Below are 18,554 nucleotides of genomic sequence, written 5' to 3'. Positions count from 1 at the left end.
TAGTCCCTACTGATTTGTGAAAATTGAGATGGAAAGTACCTCCAAAAGTTAAGACTTAAAACCCCCACTGCCTGAAGAATATGCTTCTCTGTTCTGCAGAGAGGAAAAGCTACTGCAGGGTTTTCCAGACTTCATTCCCTCCCTCCTTGTCCCCCAGTGTAGTGGAAGTGGTAGATATCTTCTGTGATGCCTATCTAAATACAAGCCCTAGCTGCGAATAAAAGTCGCATCTGGCTCCCTGCTGTACTCCAGACACTTATTTACCATCTTGGAGATATAAGCATTTAGCTGATTAACCTGTTCAAAGACTCTGTGCATAGTCAGCTCCTCCTAAAAGGGGTCAGACACTGAAAATAGCAGGAACTGGATGTGGGTGATGCTCACTGGGTTAGAATTATCCTGATATCCTAGATTGTTCCTTTCTTGACTGGGACGCCAAGAGCACAACCCCTTAGAGCAGGACGTGGTACAAAAGTCCAGACAAGTCTGCATGAAGAACATAAAAGTAGGCTTTTGAGCCTGGCTTCCTAAGGGAATAAGGCTTATGTTCTCATGATTTGTGCATGTGTTAAACAGTCCTCACTTTCCAATCCAGTAACTTTGAAATCTGTTGGTCTGTTTCAGTTAGATTTGGGAAATGGCATAAATTTCACGGCTACTTAAGTTCCTGCAGGTTCAGAAGGTAGCCAGTTAGAGGAGAGAGACCCTGTAAATAACTTGATTTTGGAAAAGGGTATAGTGTGCATGTAGTAAACACTAGAGAGATCATGTGGGTAAAATCACTTATAAATGCTCAGCTGTAAGAAAAGCTTCAGGGAGAGCTCACAACTTTTCTGGAACATAAATCCATAGGCAACCATGGAACATTCATTCTACACCTCACAAAACTACCGCTTTTGTTTTATTGTGATGTAGAGGGGAGGAAAAATTATTTAGGAAACACTGTAAAAAAACCACTCCAGAGCCTAGGATCCAGTGGAATTAAGTGGATCTGGTGGATCTAGTGTGTTTAGGAACTATTATCCAGGAGTCCATTTGTTGTTGGCATCCTTTTTGTAAAAGAACTAGCAGAGAGTAGTGTGCCACCTGAAATAGGAAGAGGTGCTGAAGAGGGCTAGCAAGGAAAGTCAGGGGTCCAGGGCACATGATCTATGGGGAAATGTTGTGGGTCCTGGGGTCCTTCCATGTGGCACAGAGGAGACTATGGGGGAGCAGGTCTAACTGTAGACTTCAATTATTTGAAGGAGAGTTACAAAGACAGTGGAACCAAACCCTTGGCAGTAACAGATGGTAAGAAAAAGGCGGAGGAAACGGTTAGAAGTTGTATTTTGGGAAACTTGGGGTGGACAACAAAAAATGTCTTTTAAGGCAAGTAGGGCAACACTGGCACAGATTATCAAAAGAAATGGCAGTCTCAGTCATGAAAAGATCACATTTCATGATTGAGACTATACATCTGCTCTTACATCTAAGCCTCATGTGGGTAGCCCATTGGCAACAGCACTGCTCCTAGGGGGAGGATGGACTAGATACCTCCAGAGATCCCTTCAGACACCTTTTGTGGTCCTTCAAGTACAGATATCAGATGATGCAAGGAAACAGCTTGTATGATCTAAGCTGTAACTTGCACAGGGGTAACTTTTATCTCATCTCAACTTTATCGGGGCATATGTGAAGAGAGGGTTCAATTCTTTGTATAGAAAAAAAAGGTTTTATCAAGGTATTTGAGATTATAATTTGCTAAGTATAAATAGCAGAATTTACTTTGTACTGTGCTAAGTTTGAGTCAGCCACATCTTGTGCCTCTTTTATCAGATCTGTAGTGTTGTGTTACAGGTTGTTTTCAAACAGCTTTGATGATTAGTATTTACAGAGGCATCAGCAGACTGTGGATGGCTGTCACTGGTTTTCTCTCAAAATCTCTTCTTGAGTAGAGATTATCCAAAAAAACAAGGCCTTTTACAGATGGGTCTTCTGAGGTCTCCAGTAACTTATTTTTCTGGATCATTAATGTCTGCAGTCCATGTACTTCCCTTTACTTTCTGAGGTAATGTGTTCAGACCCAGGCAAGTTTTATGATTTCATAAGAACTAAAGTATGCATAAAGCACACTGGATTATAGCTCAATTAATGTAGCATCCCAATTAAGTGGAAGAAAGTCTTTTCACCAACAAGTCTCTTTTCCCTGTTAAACCTACCCTGCTTCAGGTGTGATGCAGAGAATGACTTACATGAACAGATGAAGACAGATCCCTGCTCTTCTCTGCACTCCTTAAGATGTGAGCTGGATTCAACCTGGACCTGTAGCCATGGCAGTGAAATGCTGTGATGCTGAGTATTCCCTATCTACTAGCTTCTCCCTACCTACTAGCTCAGCAGAGCACATAGCATAAATACAGGAGCTTAGGTGTACCTTACTACTATCTGCAGAATCACCTGATGCGAGTAATAAATGTCAACAAGTTCTTAAAAAAGGAAAAATACCAGTGATCAGAATCATTCTGGCAGCAGGCACAGGTCTAGGGACTGCTTTGCCCACAAAGTACTGCCTGGCTGGCAAACAGAGGGCATGCAGTACATCTGGCTTGGGCACTAGCCAGCAGGCGGGTTTGTAACAATGAACTTCTCTAGTACTCTCAAGGGGACTGAAAATTTTAAGTTTGTACAGGCAGTTTCTTCTTCTGATTCCAGCATTCATCCCACTGTGCTTTGATTTAATTGGAGATTTTCCTTTTACCCTTGATTATAAAAAACCAGTAGTTGTTTAAACTCTGTTGGACAGTTAGCTTTAGCTATAGATCACATAATGAAGAGTACATGTGGTAAACAACATCCTTCATTTCCAGGTGGGAATATGATTATCTTCCTGTAATCAACTCATTACATTAATTTTCTTGCAAAATTGGTCTAGATGGCTTCTTTCCTTTCTTGTCCTGTAGAGCCACAGAGATTTGTCCTGTAAAAGCCACAGAGATTGTCTTATGAAGACAAGCATTTCTGGTACCTAGAAACAAAGTCTGTTGAGTGCTATGAAAAACCCTGTGGTGTCATCACAGCCCCAAACAAATGAGGTGCAATGTCACAGCCTGAGAGCTGTTTAGAGTAGGTTTATGGTTCCCAATCTTTCTGTCATAGAAGGAAAATAAGAAGAGTGTATTACTGGATGCAGTTTTATTCCCTGCCTTCTTCCCAGGGCTGTTGCTGCCTCCTCAAAATTGGGTTCTGGAAGCCCAATATGTAGAGCCCAAAGTTTTGTGGTTTGCTCGTTTGTTCTCTGCTCTTCTGTGGTCACAAAACCAATGCTCCTGCTCGGCTGGCAGCTCAGGAAATCCTCCCTTCTGCAGGGTTGTTTCTCTTTGTACACAGATGATGACCTTTTTATTTCTGGATCATTTCCCATTTGCCCATTTCTGGGTAATGGACTTTTCATTTTCTGGGTGTCTGATACAGAATTAGCTCAGGACTGTCTCTCAATCACAATGGCAGTAAATAATCTTGACTGCAAGTCAGCAAATTCTCAACTCAGTTGCATCTAAACATAAGGCTTAAATGGGCTTGTTACTTCCCATGAACAATTACTAAATGTTTGCAGCATTTACTACAGTTTTAAACTCCAGAGGATAAACAGTATGGTTTCTTGTCCTTGAATCACAGGAACAACTGAATCCTGGAATAAATGATTGCTTGTCTATTATGTATTTGCAAGGAACTGAAGATAAAAGAAATGAGAACTATGAACTTAAGCCTCAGCCTGTGACATGAAGAAAGCAGCTCCAGTTCACGACTATCCAGTTCCATGACTGTCTTCTATGAGCTGGAAGATTCTGCTTCCCTCTCAAGAGGGAGAAGCAGCCAGCCTGCCTTCTCACTGTCAGGAAAACAGATATTCCTCATCCCTTCCCCACCTTCAGATGCCACTAAAGGAGCTTTGCTGTTTTCTGTGACTTGGTCAACTTTCCTTTCTGGACATGTTGTAACCTCTCTGCATAACAGTATTCACTTTCCCAGGGCTCAGCTGTAAATGCACCATGCCTAGAACACAGAAAGGACACATTTCTGGTATAGAACAAGATCTTAAAACTTATATCTGATTAGCTTAGACATTAAATTACTTTGCAGTGTTGCATAAGGAATTAATTGAACATATACACATTCGCTTGCTATGAAATAAGCAGACCAGACACTTTCCCCATGAGGAAAAGCTGTCACATCCATATTGAACAGGACTTGGATACTGCAGGCAACACCTCTCTGAACCTGTGCAACAAACCCTAAACTGCCCTTAAGCTAGGTAGCCCTGCAGACACACACAGGGCTCCTCTACCAGAGCTGGCAGAGGCTGTACCCAAAAGAAGCCTGGAGGAAACAGTACAAAGGATGTGGCAGCATTAACAATACACTGAATAGCTAACAGGGAGAGAAAGAAAAGAAGAAAAAAGCTATTCCCAAACTGATAGAGATCTTTAATTTAAAAACTGACTAAGTTTATTCATTGGGAAAGTGCAACAAAATGCCCCAAGGATAGTGCATTCCACTCCAACAATTAAAATAACATTAAAAAACAGACAGGAAGGTCTGAGCCTTAAAGAAAACTGACACAAAAGCTGGTGCTTTTCTTTGTTTCTATATATTTATCTTTGGGTGACAGAGATAGTCACTGACTATTTTTTTAGGTACTTTTCAACTAATTTCTTCTAATGCAAGTCATTCTGTTCCTTAATGATGCTAGCTTGGGACTGGAGGACCATAATCTGCAGGTACTTAAGAGGGGACAGTTTTTTAATACTGGGGATATAGGGCTCAGTCACATACTCCCATCTAGGAGCTACTGGCCATTCTAGGTAGATCTTGGCCCCAGTTGTTTCTCTCTAAAATCTCAGGTATGCAAAAAAAAGCCATTCTACTCATAAGAGCAGTTTCTGATGCAGCTGAGAAGGTACAAGCAGGTAAGAGGAGAGCACAGGACTACAGCAGGCTTATAGTAGGTGCTGCTTGAGGGAGCTGCTAGTTTCCAATCACTGAACCAATTTTTGTGGTAGAGGTTAGCCCTCTTGGAAATGCTTCACGTAGGTCTCACATCTGTAGCAGCCTATTCTCACTCATACCTGCCCCTGCACTTCAGCTGAGCAGCACAAGCCCAGTAGGATTCTTCAATCCTTTGCAATTACGTATCTTTTGCTAGCACTTTCTGCCCAATAATTTCAAAATACTTTATAAGCATCACTGTACCAAGCTTAAAATTCTTTGACATACAGGTATTTTAAACAGAACAGATTACAATAAATGTCTGCAACAAAACAACAGAAGAGCTGATCTCCTGGGTCCCGGTCCTGAACTCATTCTTCTTTTACTTTTAAATTCTTTTTCTCCTTTAACCTATTTCTTACAGCAGAAATGACTTGAGTTAGTCTGCAGAAGTTTATTTAACCCAATACTGACAAGTGACACTTAGTATGAATACATTAGTTCCCAATTCCATATGAATGCCTGTCCAGTCCATGTCAGCATGACCTGGTCTCAGCTGTCTGTGTTTGGTTTATGTCTCTTGGTTCTGCTGTTTTCCTGATGGTGACCATCTTCAGAGGGTGCTTGGCCCTTTCCCTTTGTCCCAGATTCCTCTGGGAATTTCTGACCCTCAGCCAACACCTGCCGAATAGTCATATTAATGCGGGAAGACTGCAAGTACTTGGCACACACCTGCCAGTCCTCATCAGAGCTGTGCTCAATGACCGAGCCAACGGGAAGGTCTGAAGAAAGTCCTTGGTCCAGGCATGAAGGCAAAGCTGTCCCTTCAGGGTTGGGGAGGACCCGCGGCACAGCATGGTACAGGAGGCGACTGAAGCCAGACATCACCATGATATCTCCACTGTGCATGAACATTGCTGTTGGGGCCTCCTCCCGCTTCAGGCCCCCAAGCAAAAATATCGAGGATTGCCCAAAACTAGAGAGAGTATGAGGATAGAGAAAGAAGACAAAACTAATTCAGATAGAGAACAGTTATAGGTACAGTAAGAAAAGATTAGCAGCTAAATGCTTCTATAAAACCAAAAAAATAACCCCAAAAAATAAAAGCCCAAACAAGCAAACCAGACGGGTCTCCTAGTAACAACTTTAACAACTTCACAATGTGAGCATGGAAAATGGACTAAACGGCTTGGTTCAAGACAGTGTGAGCAGTTGCCTTGCCAGGTTTGAAGCTCTGCCAAGTTATTTCATTGTTGCCTGCTAATGCCAAATTGACACCCTACTAGAACAGAACTGTGCTCCATGCAAAGAGCTCTTCCACCACAGGTGCCACATCCATGCTATTCAAGCAGTCTTCAGAGAAAAAATTATGACCTTGAGCTACAGCTTCCTACTATTCAAATCTTCAGAGTGAGTATTACACATCCAATTAGCAAACTACATCATACTGACTTCCTAGAGCCATATACAACTATACAAAAAAGGAGACCAATCCTTCCACAACACGAGTGCTTTCCTTGACTCACCTGAATGATAAAAGGGGACGAGAATGGTCTAGTTCAGACTCATCCACATGAATTCCCAGGGAGGAGTCAAAGTGATAGTAGTTCAAGATCCCTGCTTGGGCTTGGAAACCCCGGAATCCACAGGCTGCAGCCACTTGTTCTGACAGGAACGCAAGGTCTGAGGGGAAAGGAGTGTGGTGATTTGCTGAGTACTTCTGGAGGAAGGAGAAGAAAAAAAGTAAACACAAACCACATCCAGAACATCAGAGCAAAACATACAATTAAAACCAAACATTGAATGAGAAATCAGATGTTTGGCTAATAGTCACAGAGGACATCATATTTATGACTACAACATAGGCAAAACCATAGCAAGTTTACCTCTTCATGTAATTCTGGGCCCATGCTAAGACTGCTAGAGAATTAATAGTAGAGTTACCATTATATCTTGATGGCAAACTTGAAGTCAGTATGACCAGTACTTAAGGCTTGTACCAACATCCTGAGGATCTCCTTGGTTACTATCTAAAGCTGCTAACTGAAAGACACAACTGTACCTCCTTAACAGAACTTGGAAGAACAAGAAACAGAAATCAACTGCAAACCTACTTTTTCTCTCTCCCATGAGTGACTCTGAGACGACTGGAAGGGAATAACTAAGTTTTTATTAAGGCACCCAATAACAGGCTGACATGGTAAATATAAGGTTGCAAGCAGATTTGGTTAAGTATCTGCAATATACTGATAAGACTGCATATTCACTCCACCATCCTTTTTCAGCCTCAATCTAAATCAGTCTTATGAAAAAGTTTATTTTGGTCAAGGGCCCCAAAATAGCTGTTACTTGGTGAGGCTGTATTATACTTGTTCAAAGTCATATCAGCAGCAGATTCTTCCTGCTCTTGCTCACCCCTATGAAAAGTAGTTTCTCAGAAGTAGCTGCCTTCAAGCACTCAAGGTCATTCTCACCTTAGGTAGAATCATAGAATAGTTAGGGCTGAAAAGGACCTTAAGATCATCTAGTTCCAACCCCCCTGCCATAGGCAGGGACACCTCACACTAAACCATGTCACCCAAGGCTCTGTCCAACTTGGCCTTGAACACTGCCAGGGATGGAGCATTCGTAACTTCCTTGGGCAACCCATTCCAGTGCCTCACCACCCTCACAGTAAAGAATTTCTTCCTTATATCCAATCTAAACTTTCCCTGTTTAAGATTGAACCCATTACCCCTTGTCCTGTCATTACAGTGCCTAAAGAAGAGTCCCTCTTCAGCATCCCTATAGGCCCCCTTCAGATACTGGAAGGCTGCTATGAGATCTCCACACAGCCTTCTCTTCTCCAGGCTGAACAGTCCCAACTTTCTCAGCCTGTCTTCATATGGGAGGTGCTCCAGTCCCCTGATCGTCCTCATGGCCCCCTCTGGACTTGTGAGACCTCACTTGGGAGTACTGTGTACAGTACTGGTCTCCTCAAGATAAAAAGGACATGGAACTGTTGGAACAAGAGCAGAGTAGAGGGGCAGATCACCTCCTTCGACCTGCTGGTCATGCTCCTTTTGATGCAGCCCAGGATACGGTTGCTTTCTGGGCTGCCAGCGCACACTGAAGCTGGCTCATGTTCATTTTCTCATTGACCAACACCCCAAGTCCTTCTCCGTAGGGCTGCTCTGAAGTAGCTAACAATGCTTTTGCGACCATCCCTTTTGATAGGGTAAAAATGCTCACTTAACCTGAAATAGAGTCACAGGTCTAGAGCTGTGTCTATCCTACCAGTTACCTTACAAGGGAAAGAGTGCAGCAATGGACTTTGCTGTTAAATCCTTCACAGTAAGCTAATAGAGACTGAAATGTTCTTTCAAGCATGGTTTGTTACAGTCTTCCTTCGAGGCTGTCCTGTAGGATCATAAGCATTTTATTCCATTATATCCTCCTCTGTCTGCCATTCTGAGTGCTTTCAGCACAGAAAAATAAAGAATTTAGCTTTAATACCTTAGTATCCCAGTTATAATGGTAACCAAGGGTCACCCAGCGCAGCTTCTCCAATAAGCTTCTGGGTTCCCATTTACTGGAGCCCTTCTTTCTGCAAAGACAAAATGAATAGAATATGCATTAACTTCTGAGGCGTTTTCTGGTACTGCAGCAAACAGTAATGAGTCACACATCCATGTGACAGCCTATTAAAACAATCAACGCTGAACTTTTTTCAGTGTCATTATTTTTTTCCTCTAAAGACCCTGAAAATTCACTTCATGCAACTTTTGCAAGCTATAGGCTCTCCTGCCAACTGTGGCCAGTTTGAAGGCCTGTATTTTCAAGACGGTATATAACTCATTATCAGATGGAGACGACATAGTGAACTGGTACAGATTTGTAAGTCAGAATTAAGCATGTACTATTTGAGCACCTAAATGTCAAAGTACAGAATATGTGAAGATCTAAAACCTGCAAACAAAAGGAAAAATATTCGAGGCACTTAATGGAAAATTACAAGAAAGGAGAATGCTTTGCCTGACAGTAAAATATATCAAGGTGCATGATGTTCCAAAGGACCACTAATTCTACTACTTGGTACTTTTACAAGATGTCCTGAGGACTGACCAACACGATGTCCAATAAAAAGCAAGACTGCTCTAGCTATGACCGTACACTTCTTGTAATGTCAAGAAGTCTATATTGCAGGTGTCTCCTATCCAGACTACTATGAAGGAAAAAAACCTGTTCTTCTCAAGTGTCAACCCTAATGCAGAGAGACTCAGGGGTCTGAAGCCACACACCAATTTACCAGTCTTACTTCATGATGGTAAAGGCATGAAGAGACCTCAGGGAGGGGCTTTTACTATGGCCTATGAAAAAATCCTTATAAAGTTATAAAAAGTGTAACTATAGTAAATGTGATAGAAACATGATAGTAACAAATAAAAAAGGAAGCTACACATCTGCTAGTCCAATTATTCCAGCAATTTCAGCTTCTTTTCTCAAGCTAAGTCATGTGTTACAGTAAGAAAGGCAAATATACTCACAATATCATCAGTTGCACCCAATGGTTGGCTCTCACAGCCTCATTAGTTCAGTAAGACATGCCCTCTTTTACAAAACAGATTCATATTTGTTCTGCCATGGTGAAGCCTCAACCAAGCACCTGATTTAATGCACATTTCTACCTGCATATACATGTTGTTTCTGCCCTTCACCTATACCATACTAAGCTAAAAAAACAGGAACAGCAGTAAAAGGCCAGTTTCTTTACCATTAGCAATTTTTCATAGCTCACTGATTATTGAAAGTCATCTTTCCAGTTTCCACCTCTGTCATAGGGTAGCCAACTGCAATTACTTTCATCACAGTGCTAGAGTGTTTGCACAACATCAGGAACCCTAATATGCTCAGTAGGTCCTTATTTTTGCATGTGATTTCACACATGATTGCTAAGGAGAGGAAAGCCTTGAGTGTTATGTATCTGGAAACAGCAAGTTCCTACAACTGTAGCAGCAGGTGCTCCTACAAGAAAGCACAGAAAAATTCAGGTATAATTGTGTTCAAAAAGAGAACAAGACTGAACAGCTGGGCCTTTAGTCTGAAGCTGGTAAACAACTGCATCTATAAAATCCCCCCCCAGCTTTTTGCTTGTACACAGGTTACACATATCCCTTGTAGGGAAGCTCTAGCCTCTTTTATGCTTTTACTTGTCACCAGCACTTAAGAAAATACCCAAACTCCACTCTTTAAAGAGAGCATAAAATGTATTTCTAGGCACTGTGTAGACTTTCCCTACCTTGTTATTCCTGTATCCTGAAAAGAGCACATAAGCCATGACCCAAGCACATTTATGAATCTTTCCAATGGCTTTAAAAAGCATTAAAATTGTTCCCAGACTTGGAAGTAGACAACAATTTAGTTAGGCACTCTGTTTCTCCCCTCCCTGAATGGCTCTCAACTCTAGACACTAGACAAGTTGGCTAGTTTGATCTGCTGTTCTCCAGGTAAAAAGCACAATACAGCACTTCGCTCACTTGAAGACTCAGCAAGTGCTTAATAAAACCGCCAGCACAACTTTTCCAAGCCCTGTTTTCAACTGAACTGGATTCAGCTGCAAATTAACCTTTGTTCTGATCATTCTCTGTGCACACAGGAAGTGTTGCTGGGAAAAGCCTGTTGAGCTGTAACAATACCTCACTTTTTCAGCTGTCGGGCACAATGCACAATACTTTCAAAGAACCATTTTTCATCCTTGATGGAACACAGAAGAAAGTGTCTAAATTTCTGTAACTAGTTCTGACTGAGCTTGGAAAATACAAGTGGAGCCATAACTTCTCAGGTGCAAACATTTTGAAGTCCAAACCTTGCTTTTGCCATTATACGTCTTGTAGATGTTAAACATATTTTTAGAGAAAAATCTCAGCATGTCAATTTTACTAAAGAGACTGAGGGAGATGAGAGCTGTAGAGAACTCATTATCAAAAATGAGCAGTGAAATAAGAAAGCTAATGATAAATACCCAGATAACTAAAAGACTATCTACTGTGAACAGCATCTCTCTGATGTATTTTTTACAGGTGACTAATTAAAAAGGTCTTTAAAACCTTCAGACTCCATTATTTTTATCACCAAAAGTTACTGTGGACTTACTTTAGCTGCTCCTTGCTCTGTCCCCACAGGTCAATGGTCTTCTCAGGAGCCATATGAAGGTCTAAATTGCAGACATTGGGTTTCTGGGGATATAGCTTGAGACACTGCTTCACCCAGTGACGCTGGCACCCCGGAAGGAAAGGATTCAGTATGAAAATAAACCCTGACCACAAGGAAAGAAAAAAAAAAAAAGGAAAAGGTAGAGTATAATTAGGCATCTCCCTTGTTTCTTCTAAAACTGGAACCAAGGATATGAGTACTGAAAAAACACCTTAGACATATAACCACCAATTCTGCATGTAAGCTCATGAAATTTATTAACAGGTTTGAATAGTTAAAACCTCATTACTTTTTCAGTACAAACAAATGGTGACCATAAGGTAGAAGGCAGGGAGGGCAGCCAACAATGGTCCAAGCAAAAAAAATTACAATAAAGGACTTAATCTATGTAAGGCATATTGATCATTGATCACAGTAGATAAAGGAGTAAGAACCATAAAGCAAATTGCTTTGGAGTAAATTTGATTTTGAAATGATTCAGCAAGATTCTTGTCTTGAACCCTGCAAAGTTAAAATAATTCTGGCCTAGTTCTTCTAGACTTCAAATTGTCCTCATTGCTGCCTCTGAATTCACACAGTCTTCTTCTTGCTACTTCAGTGTCATGAACTGCAGAGAGCAGTACAGGAGCTGAACAAGCCTCTAGTAATGTAAGCTGTCCTCTCCTCTGCTTCATGCTTATTTCCAGATAAGTCTGATTGTATCCATCTTTGTATTTTGGTATGGTAATACTCATCAAGTGGGCATGAAAGTCAAATAATGTCCCAAACTGCTTGCTGCTGCTGCAAATACTTCGCAGTCATTGTTGATTAACAACAAAAATAAACATGTAGATAGTCTGCACATTCGTTTAGCCAGGCACCTCAGGCGCAGTTCAAGAAGCAGCCCAAATAAGAGGATTAGCAGAGATGTAATGGATTGATTTGGTCTGTATCTTAGCAGACAAGAGCCCTTGACATGAGATCTGCCATCACTAGGAGTACTAACAGGATTCTTCACTGGAGTTTTCTCCCCAGAACCCAAGGTGAGTTTCCTTCCAGGCCAGGGTTGACAGCATTTACGAGTGTCTGAAGGGAAGATGCTATTCATCTTTATTATACCTATGCTGAGAATCAAAGCATTCTCTCAAAGACTGTCAGTTCAGTAAGACTTGCCAACACAAAATTCAAATACAAAGTCAGATAAGGATATGGGAGATAAAAAAGGAACAGGAGGTTTCGCGGTTTTGCCCTACTGTGATGTTTTGAACTTCTTGGTCATAACAAGTTAAACAGAGACAAAAATAGATGAAAAAGGAAGAAGCAAGGCTAGGAGTCTCAGCAGGATACAAATTTGCCTTGTGGCCTTATGACAGTAGTAATAAAAGCACAGAAGAAGCTTCCTGCTAGCACATCTCACTGACCTCATAAGATAAAACTAACTAGTTAGAAAAAGAGCCTTCAGTGCATTAATAATGTACTGTCATTCATTTCACTCCACTCCCTGCACCATCAGACTATGGCAGTCTTCTGATAGGTCTGGTTACAAGAAGTTTCTTTGCCAGAACATTAAATTTACTTTCTGTTGGCCTCTGCATAGAACAGAACAATATTACTGCCCTTCCCTTCAGCAGCTTTTGATGTGGGGTTCTCAAAGCACTTTACTACATCAATGAACTTATGCTCTACTGCGTACGTATTGTCACCAGGTATTACTGAAGGAACTGAAGCCTGCAAAGGCTAGTTACACACTGAGTTGAGAACAAGAATCTAAATTTTATGTCTCTTGTATCAGAAGCTTGGCACATGCTCCTGTCTCTCAAAACCTTTCCTCGCTTACTCCTAAGAAACCAGATTAGTCTAGATTTACAAAAGTAAGAACTAAAAAGTGGTTTATTGCTAGGCTTCTGATGTTAAGAAAAGAAAAAAAACATAGATTTCTAATAGCTGGTGAGTTTTAGTATAAAATTCTATACTGACATTCAAGACTAACAGTTCCTGGGAAGGCAAACAGAGCTAGAAATCAGTGGTTTACCACACATGGGAGGGAGAAGAGTAAGAGATATTTTTCTGTAGCAATCATTCTGAGCTGACTCAAGAACATCACAGACAAGCTTTGAAGGCAACACAATTGAATCTCTTGGCCTTGAAAGAGTTGGTCTGAGTGGAATGGGCAAAAAAGGACTACTTTGGGGATATATGTACCACAGGAATCTGCCTTGAGGAAGCAAGTGCAGTTCTCTTATTGCAGCAAAATTTTGTGGGCACACAAGGAATTAATTTACACTTAGTCTCCAGCCTCAGTCAGAGGAAGGGAAAGACATGCAGATGTCTAGCAACAAGAACAACCTCTCATCAAACCAACTGTGTCAGTTACAAAGATGCAAATACAGCATCGCCCACATCTCACAGAACTCAAGACACTGCAACAGAAATTCACCCAGATTCCTTAGTTTTTTATTTCATTGCTCACTGTGGGTACAAAACCAAATGAGTTTCCATTTCGCCAGAGTCAAGCTAAAGAAATTCTAACTTATTTTAGTGGACTATTGGGGCAGTTGGTTAAATATCTTACAGTGCTTTAGGATATCTGGATAAAGGTAGCTGGAAAAGGATAAAATATTATTCTTGTCTGCACAAGACTGGATTCTAAACACAAGTGAGAATTTGTTAATGTATTTGCATTTCATTTTAGTGAAATGTTTTCTTTGTCAAAAGCAGAGGAAAAATGCACTTAAGTAGAACACTTGTGATTTACCCCCCTCCATATAATTGTTAGAAAAGACAGACAGATGTAAAATGACAAGTGAGATCAAATGAGGGCAGCTATAATGTGACAGGTAAGTGGAACAAAAAATTTAGAGTGGCAAGAAGAGGTGGAAGCCTTTCTCCTGAATTTATTAAATTCCCTGTGTATTACCATGCAGATGACTACTGTGGCTGCCACCATTTCAGAAATGGCAGGCTAGCTTCATGATAACTCACACAGGCACTGACTGCAGTCCAGATGAACCAGAAAAATGGTTCTTATCTAATGTTCATTATATATGTTGAGGAAAAATAGATGCTATAGAAATATAAACATCTCTATCAAGGGCAACAGGAATCCATCCTCACAAGGGATAGCCTGGTTGATCAGAGACTGTGAAACAAAAGGCCTTTCATATATAAAGGCACTTTCATATATATTGCTGTATTCCACCCTTCAGTTGACTTGTTTGTCCTCCCGCACTTAAAATAACGTAAAATTACACTTTAGCAAACCAAAGTAGCTTTTTCAGGCAGGGCAGACGGGTTAAGATGGAAGACGCTTGAATCCAAAGGAACAAGGTTGTGTTTAATTTTTCCTGAAATCAAGAAATACGTACCTGGATAACCTTTAAGGCCATAGGCTTTCCACTGGCTAACTGGTTGTAATCCTGCTCTGTAGGCATCCTGATCACTGACTGACGAAATACTGAGCTGTGATCTGACCACCTGGCAAAAGAAAACAGATTAGTTATAAAAAGGAAGAAATATAAAACCCATCCAAACCCAGCAGCTATAAGAAAGAGTGCTACCATACTCCACAGTAAGTCTTGTGAAAATGCCAACTGTACCACAAAACTAAGCAACTGTGACCATAACAGGGTATGCTGCTAACAGAGCTAGTATGTACTCAATGCAGGAGTCAAACTGTACTACAGTTTCCACAGTACCTAGGGATCAGAAGAGATGTCCTCCATTGACTAAAAACAAGCCCTAAACAATTCATACCAATGAGGAAAAAATGGCACTATTTGTCCATTTCCACAGTACAGACACATCTTTATGAAACATTCTAGTAATTATCAATGTCTATTAGAGAGCAATATACCCATAACACTTCATACCTTCAAAGAACATTCCAAATACAAGTTGCCAGTGATACCATAGGATAGATGACTCTTCTGTAATTTATAGAACAAGCAGTAATACAGTGATCAAGTGGCCAAAGTTGTCTGTGTGAAGGAATGCAGAAATCCAGCAAATCCTGAATACCATATTGACACTTCTGTTTTTGACAGCAGGGCCAACAGCTCAAGGCTTAGCAAGACACATTTTCTTGACATACTCTCTTGGGTAGCAATAACACATGTATTTAAGACGCAATAAACCAACACTTGCTGTCAAAACCAAACTCATCCACTGTGTTCCCACTCCCTTCCTCCCTCAGGGCTGAGAATCATCTTACAGTTCATGGCAGAGAGAGGCGGGTTAGCTTTGTTCTGGCTTAGTTCCCCAGTCCAGCTCTCCATGTAACTATAGAGAAGTACAGCTCATGTAAGGAAAGAACTGGCCAGGCATTGTGGGAATAAGCTGGCATACACAGGCAAGACTTTGTTTATGATAACTTAAAGCATATATGAACGTAAGGCCTTTGCACACAGACTCTGCAGTGCTGAATGTGTAAATCAGTCTGTAGGCTGACAGCTCTGGTTAACATCTTCTGAGTAAATTACCTACATAGAATTTGTAAGAAACTTCAGACCAGTGCTGGGCAGCAGCCTCTGGCAACGTGCTGTTTTATCATCAAATGTTTCAGCTCTTTGTCAAAAGCAGCTTTGCGACTTTGAAGAGCTTAGTTCAGAGTCCTGCCTGCAGGGCATCCCCAGAAAGCCTCTTCCTTCAACTAAGACTGTCACCCCTCTGCCTTCTCAAACTGCTTACACATCAGCTGCTGTCAGGACTTCTGGAGAGCAGGAGCTGTTCTATGGTGAAGAACTGTATGTGCTGAATCAGTTAAATAAGCCTGGTAGTGGGGCAGGTGGTATGTCACACTTCACTGAAGAACTCAATCACTTGAAACAGTTTCCTGACAGAAAAGGAGCAAGAGTATCTGGGTCAATCTGCCTGGCCTGTAGCTCTTCTTAAAGAGAAAAGCCAGATGTTCTTAACCTGAGGGAAAGAGGAATAAAAGGTGCTTTCACTAGCAAGCTATCAACTTATCTTAAAAGGTAACGGGCACAAAAAGAACGGTATGAAGAGGAAACAGATGCTTGTGATGCTTTGAAGTACTTTGGATTTCCCAGAAGGGCTGTAATGCTGGAATCCTTTATTTGATAAAGGATTGCTGTGAGCTCAAGACAGGCTGAAATGTTAACACATCCCTTGTTTAATGCTAACGCCTTGAACAATTTCATACAGGTCAAGTTTTATATCCCGTTACAATACCAAAATTTTACTCTGAAAAGACAGTAAAGTATATATTTTAATGGAACAGTAAAAAGCAAAGGCTAAGCATTTGAACTATGAAAAATTAGGGAAGATTTCATTTTAACTAAGTTCCCTACTCATTTCATACAGGCTCATGTACAGAAAATCCCAGGTTAACAACACTTCAGCAGACATCCAGTATCCTTTTGTGAGGTGATAAAACAGAAAATGAGTGTAAAGGATCACTTGTCTATCACTGAGGACATAGCAAACCATGACAACTACTACTTTGAGATGCACTCCTGCCTGTGTGCCCTAATCCACCGCAATGCTGGACATGCCTTGAGGGCTACTGCTTGCTATACAGGAGTAAGACAGGAGAAGACCCTTTACCAAGGGAAAACAGCAAGAAGCCTGGGTGTGCACTGTGCTGATCTTGGCTCCCTCACCCAGGTATTCTCAGGCCAAGAGAAGGATAATCAGGTCCAGGAAAGAATGTCAGCTCCAACACTGAGACTTGCTTTTCTCTGCCCGCAAGTTCCTTTGCTTCCCTTAAGTACCATGTGGTCCTATTACAAGCTTCAAAACCCCCGTACAGAGCCATAGAGAGCTAATTAAACATCGTGGGAATAAACAAATATAAGCAAAAGCAGTAAATCTGTGAGGAGACAGTGTGCTGGCCAGGGCAGTGAGGACAGCAGTTTGTGACCCTGGACAGGGGCCTGCACGACATGGGCAGGTAGTCCAAAGGGGCCCTGGATCCACAGGCAGAGGAACCCTCAGAGCTTCTCATCCTTCCTCAGCGGCTCACCTCCAACCACGCAACCAGCGTTTAAAAGTTATAGCGACCCGTCAGAGGATCAGCGCCGGCGTGCACCGTAACGAGATGGCGTTAGAGACTTCGCGTCCAGAGCCAAGAACAACAGCAAATGACAAAAGCAGGCTGCAGCAGCATACGCTGAAACACTGCGACACCGCACGGAGAGCGGAGCGGGATGGGGCGGGAGGAGCTCGCAGTGCACCACACCACACGGCCCCTCACCGCGGGGGAGGGGCAGGAGGAGCCCGGCGTTACCTGGCCCCCCGGCACGGAGAAGTCCACCACGCCCCGCAGGTCCGACGCGTCACGCTGCCGGTAGAAACGAAAAAGCCGGCGGAAGGCATCCTCCCCGCCCTCCCGGGTCAGGGCCGCCGCCGCCATTTTGGCCATGCCGCGGCGGGCGGCGCAGCGCACTGCCGGGGCGGGGCTGGCAGCCCCCTTCCCGTCGCAGCTCCCAAGATGGCGGTGGCCAGCGCGGTGCGTGCAGCGGGGCGTCGCTCCAGGAGGCTCTTTGACATTTTCGTGGCTGAGGTTCCGTGGACGGTGTCGAGCAGTGAGTGTGCATCACCTCCTCCTGCACACACCGGTGCTCGGGCTACCGCGGGGCGGGCGGCGCGGGAGGCGGGGTCATCAGGCCGCGGGGTCCGGGCCGGGCCAGCGTGGTTGCGGCTGCACGGCGGCGGCGTCTGTTCCGTGTAACCGGGTGTGCATTCCCCCCACAGAGGAGCTTAAAGAGTACTTCTCCCAGTTCGGGTCGGTGCAGAGGTGCCAGCTGCCGTTTGTGAGTACCGTTCGCCTTCCAGGCCGCTCTTCGTGTCGCTGGGGTAGAGCCGCCAGCTGGTGCTTGCCGGGCCCCGGCAGGTCGGTCCCGCCGCAGGGCCCTGCTCCCTCGGGGCTGCTTCCTGGAAGCCTCTTCTGTACCCTGGTCAGGTTTTGGGTGCTGCCCACCCTTAGGACCTTCTCCCTGTGGCGGGCTGTAGGCCTCAGTAAAGCTTTGTGGTTCACACTGGCTTTGAAAAGGCTTTTGAAAGCACGTGCCCCAGATCTTGTTAATGTTGCCATTACTGAATAATTAACCTAAAAGTGCCTTGAGCTTCTCTACCATCGTTACCTTTCTTCTGACAAAGTGTTCACGTGCCTGGTCTCACTGGTCAAAAAATCCTAAAGGTGTGGGTATGAGTCTACAGTCTTTCCGTGCTCTGGCTTCATACCCCATCAGAGTGCAGAGCTAACACAAAACTGCAGCCTCTTCACGATGCCTCTGCTGTTCTGAGTGTATAGGTCAGGGATAATAGTACCTGCTGCAGTTTATTGGAGATCAGCAGTCAAAAAAGTGTTCCTTTCCCTCTCTGTTATGGATAAATTGAAGGTCATTGCTGAAGGAGCAGAGCTTCTCCTGCCTATTTGTGTTCTCCATGTGAAGCAC

The 18,554-nt window shown here is 42.8% G+C and overlaps 1 protein-coding gene across 3 annotated transcripts; it reads right to left on the bottom strand.

Moving 5' to 3' along the window:
* Nucleotides 1-1,309: 1,309 nt before the first annotated feature.
* On the bottom strand, nt 1,310-17,718 carry ALKBH1 (alkB homolog 1, histone H2A dioxygenase). 3 transcript variants are annotated; one of them, XM_034061801.1, is made up of 7 exons: nt 17,384-17,718; nt 14,502-14,610; nt 11,098-11,260; nt 8,461-8,551; nt 6,492-6,685; nt 5,698-5,941; nt 1,310-2,956 (listed from the first exon to the last, which is right to left on the bottom strand). In XM_034061801.1, the coding sequence occupies exons 1-7, from the start codon at nt 17,516-17,518 to the stop codon at nt 2,873-2,875; spliced, it is 1,020 nt and encodes a 339-aa protein (XP_033917692.1). In that variant the 5' UTR covers nt 17,519-17,718; the 3' UTR covers nt 1,310-2,872. The 3 variants fall into 3 exon arrangements, with proteins under 3 accessions (XP_033917692.1, XP_033917693.1, XP_005148931.3); XM_034061802.1 differs by lacking the exon at nt 1,310-2,956 and adding an exon at nt 2,963-4,032 and having other exon boundaries at nt 17,384-17,716; XM_005148874.3 differs by lacking the exon at nt 1,310-2,956 and having other exon boundaries at nt 4,108-5,941; nt 17,384-17,714.
* Between the last annotated feature and the right edge of the window lie 836 nt (nt 17,719-18,554).

Source organism: Melopsittacus undulatus, chromosome 4 (genome assembly GCF_012275295.1).
Source record: "Melopsittacus undulatus isolate bMelUnd1 chromosome 4, bMelUnd1.mat.Z, whole genome shotgun sequence".
Classification (NCBI taxonomy): Eukaryota; Metazoa; Chordata; class Aves; order Psittaciformes; family Psittaculidae; genus Melopsittacus; species Melopsittacus undulatus.
This window is presented reverse-complemented; position numbering and strand designations above follow the sequence as displayed.

What these genes read in the sequence shown, in the direction of transcription:
- ALKBH1 (XM_005148874.3), bottom strand. Translation starts at nt 17,518, where the DNA reads ATGGCCAAAATGGCGGCGGCGGCCCTGACCCGGGAGGGCGGGGAGGAT. An exon ending in CAGAGCAAGGAGCAGCTAAA is followed by an intron (nt 8,552 to 11,097) that starts GTAAGTCCACAG and finishes TTGTCTTTGCAG; the next exon opens with AAAGAAGGGCTCCAGTAAAT. An exon ending in ATTATAACTGGGATACTAAG is followed by an intron (nt 6,686 to 8,460) that starts GTATTAAAGCTA and finishes TCCTTCCTCCAG; the next exon opens with AAGTACTCAGCAAATCACCA.